The sequence below is a fragment of the Otolemur garnettii genome, unplaced genomic scaffold (assembly GCF_000181295.1).
Source record: "Otolemur garnettii isolate 467f Iridium unplaced genomic scaffold, OtoGar3 scaffold00138, whole genome shotgun sequence".
Lineage (NCBI taxonomy): Eukaryota > Metazoa > Chordata > Mammalia > Primates > Galagidae > Otolemur > Otolemur garnettii.
In genome coordinates, this window is record NW_003852533.1 from 4,510,280 (window position 1) to 4,512,035 (window position 1,756).

The 1,756-nt window shown below is 45.8% G+C and overlaps 1 protein-coding gene across 2 annotated transcripts in view; it reads right to left on the reverse strand.

Moving 5' to 3' along the window:
* GRIP1 (glutamate receptor interacting protein 1) overlaps positions 1–1,756 on the reverse strand; it is a 270,568-nt gene that overhangs the window by 94,911 nt on the left and 173,901 nt on the right. For both annotated transcript variants that reach the window (XM_012810579.1, XM_012810580.1), the window contains one exon: positions 1,087–1,234. In XM_012810579.1, coding sequence (XP_012666033.1) covers positions 1,087–1,234 — 148 coding nt within the window. The remainder of the gene's footprint in view (positions 1–1,086; positions 1,235–1,756) is intronic.

The window sequence follows — 1,756 nt, forward strand, 5'->3', positions numbered from 1 at the left end:
AAAAAAAAAAAAATAAATAAAATTTTATGGTAGCAGTATTTAATTGTCAGCAATGCAGGAAACCAGTGACTTCTCGGCATGGGGCTCAGTAGAGACCTGCTCAGCCACCCTGTGCCAGTCAGGAGCATGGCCTGTCCCCCGGGACACGGACAGAAGGTGAGCTCAGTTTCCTGGCTCCTCTTGCTGCTGTAAAGGCCACATTGAGTATCTGGATGTGGTGAAATCTCATCCCAGGGCGGCCGATGCGGGTGAACTTTTAAGTCCCACAACAGTAACCTGCTTCCTGTTGAACTTGCACAAACCATGCAGAGAGCTGCTTTCACCGTGTGCCCACGACATGTTACACATGTGTGCATATGTGTGCGTGTACACCCAGAGGCTACCAGGAAAAGCATGCACTCTTTAACAAAGGAGAAAACTGTATTAAAATTGTAATACTCAAAATACAAGATCTGACAATTAAGTTTGTGAACTCATCCTAGAAAAAGTGCTACGCGCCTCACTGCTGAATGTCACCGTGGTCATCTTCAAAGCACTCCCCTTGGCCATCTGGGGACCGTAGTGACATTCAGCAGGGTGGCACTTTTTCTAGGATGAGTTCACTAACTTAATTTTTAGACCTCTTCTATTGGTAACCGAAGATGAACACAAGTCACATCTGAGCATCGCTTATAATTGCAGAAGTCAATGTGACTTAAGTACTACAAATTTAATACAGTTCTTACCTTTCTTAAAATGTGTATGCAATATTTTGGCACCCTCTGTATACATATTTAATTTTTTTTTAGATTTCAGATTCATGTGAGGTACAATTAGGTTACAATGTTTGCCTTTGTTAGGTAGAGTCCCTGTTGTAGTTGTTTCCCGCCCCCAGAGGGGTGTTGTACACCCTTACATTGTGCCCGGGGTGGGAGCACAGCCATCTCCCCTCCCCTTCCCCTTCACCCTCCTCCACCTTGAATTGAGCTGAGTTTTTCTCTCATGTGGACGTGTATTAGATCATCTACTGGCTTCGTATCACTATTGAGTTGTACACATATTTAAACCTGGTACAGTTCTGAAAAGCAGGTGCTCACTGCCACTCACCTGTCTGCGATGCTCGCGGACTTGATCTTGTCGATGACGATGACCTGCCTGTCACAGCACATGGAGGCAGTGAGGGCAACCCCGAGGCTGGCACCAGGAGCTTTGGCAACTTCCACGAGCAGTGGCCCGGATGCTGTTGCCACAGAATCTGTTGTGAAACAAATTTCAGAAAACAAAACAAAATAAGCAAACAGACAAAAGAGAAAAAGACGGAGAATGTTCGGTCAGATGTTGGTCTATTAATTTATCAATGAAACTTGGATTTCCACCATATAATATCCCCTCAGCCAGTGACAAGCCCTTAGGGCACCTCTGGACACGCTGTGCTGGCCTGGGTGGCAGCAGTGAGCACACTGGGCCCCTTCAGTTAGTTAGGCTGCGGGTCAGTTGGGAAATGTCCATGTATGTCCACGCCTGCCACGCTGTTTGGCGCGGTGCCTGGCACATACTAGTTCTCACAATAAAGATTTTTAAAATTAATTTATCCAATAATTATCTTAGCATCTACTTTGAATAAATGAATGGATAAGTAGATGGACAGGAGGAACGGAGGGAGTTGGAAGAGTGGAGGGAAGGACAGATGAACAGAAGGTCGGATGGACAGATAGATGGGAGATGTCTCCAATTACCCAACAGGAGGAGTGGCCATGTTAGGCTGACTCTGAGAATC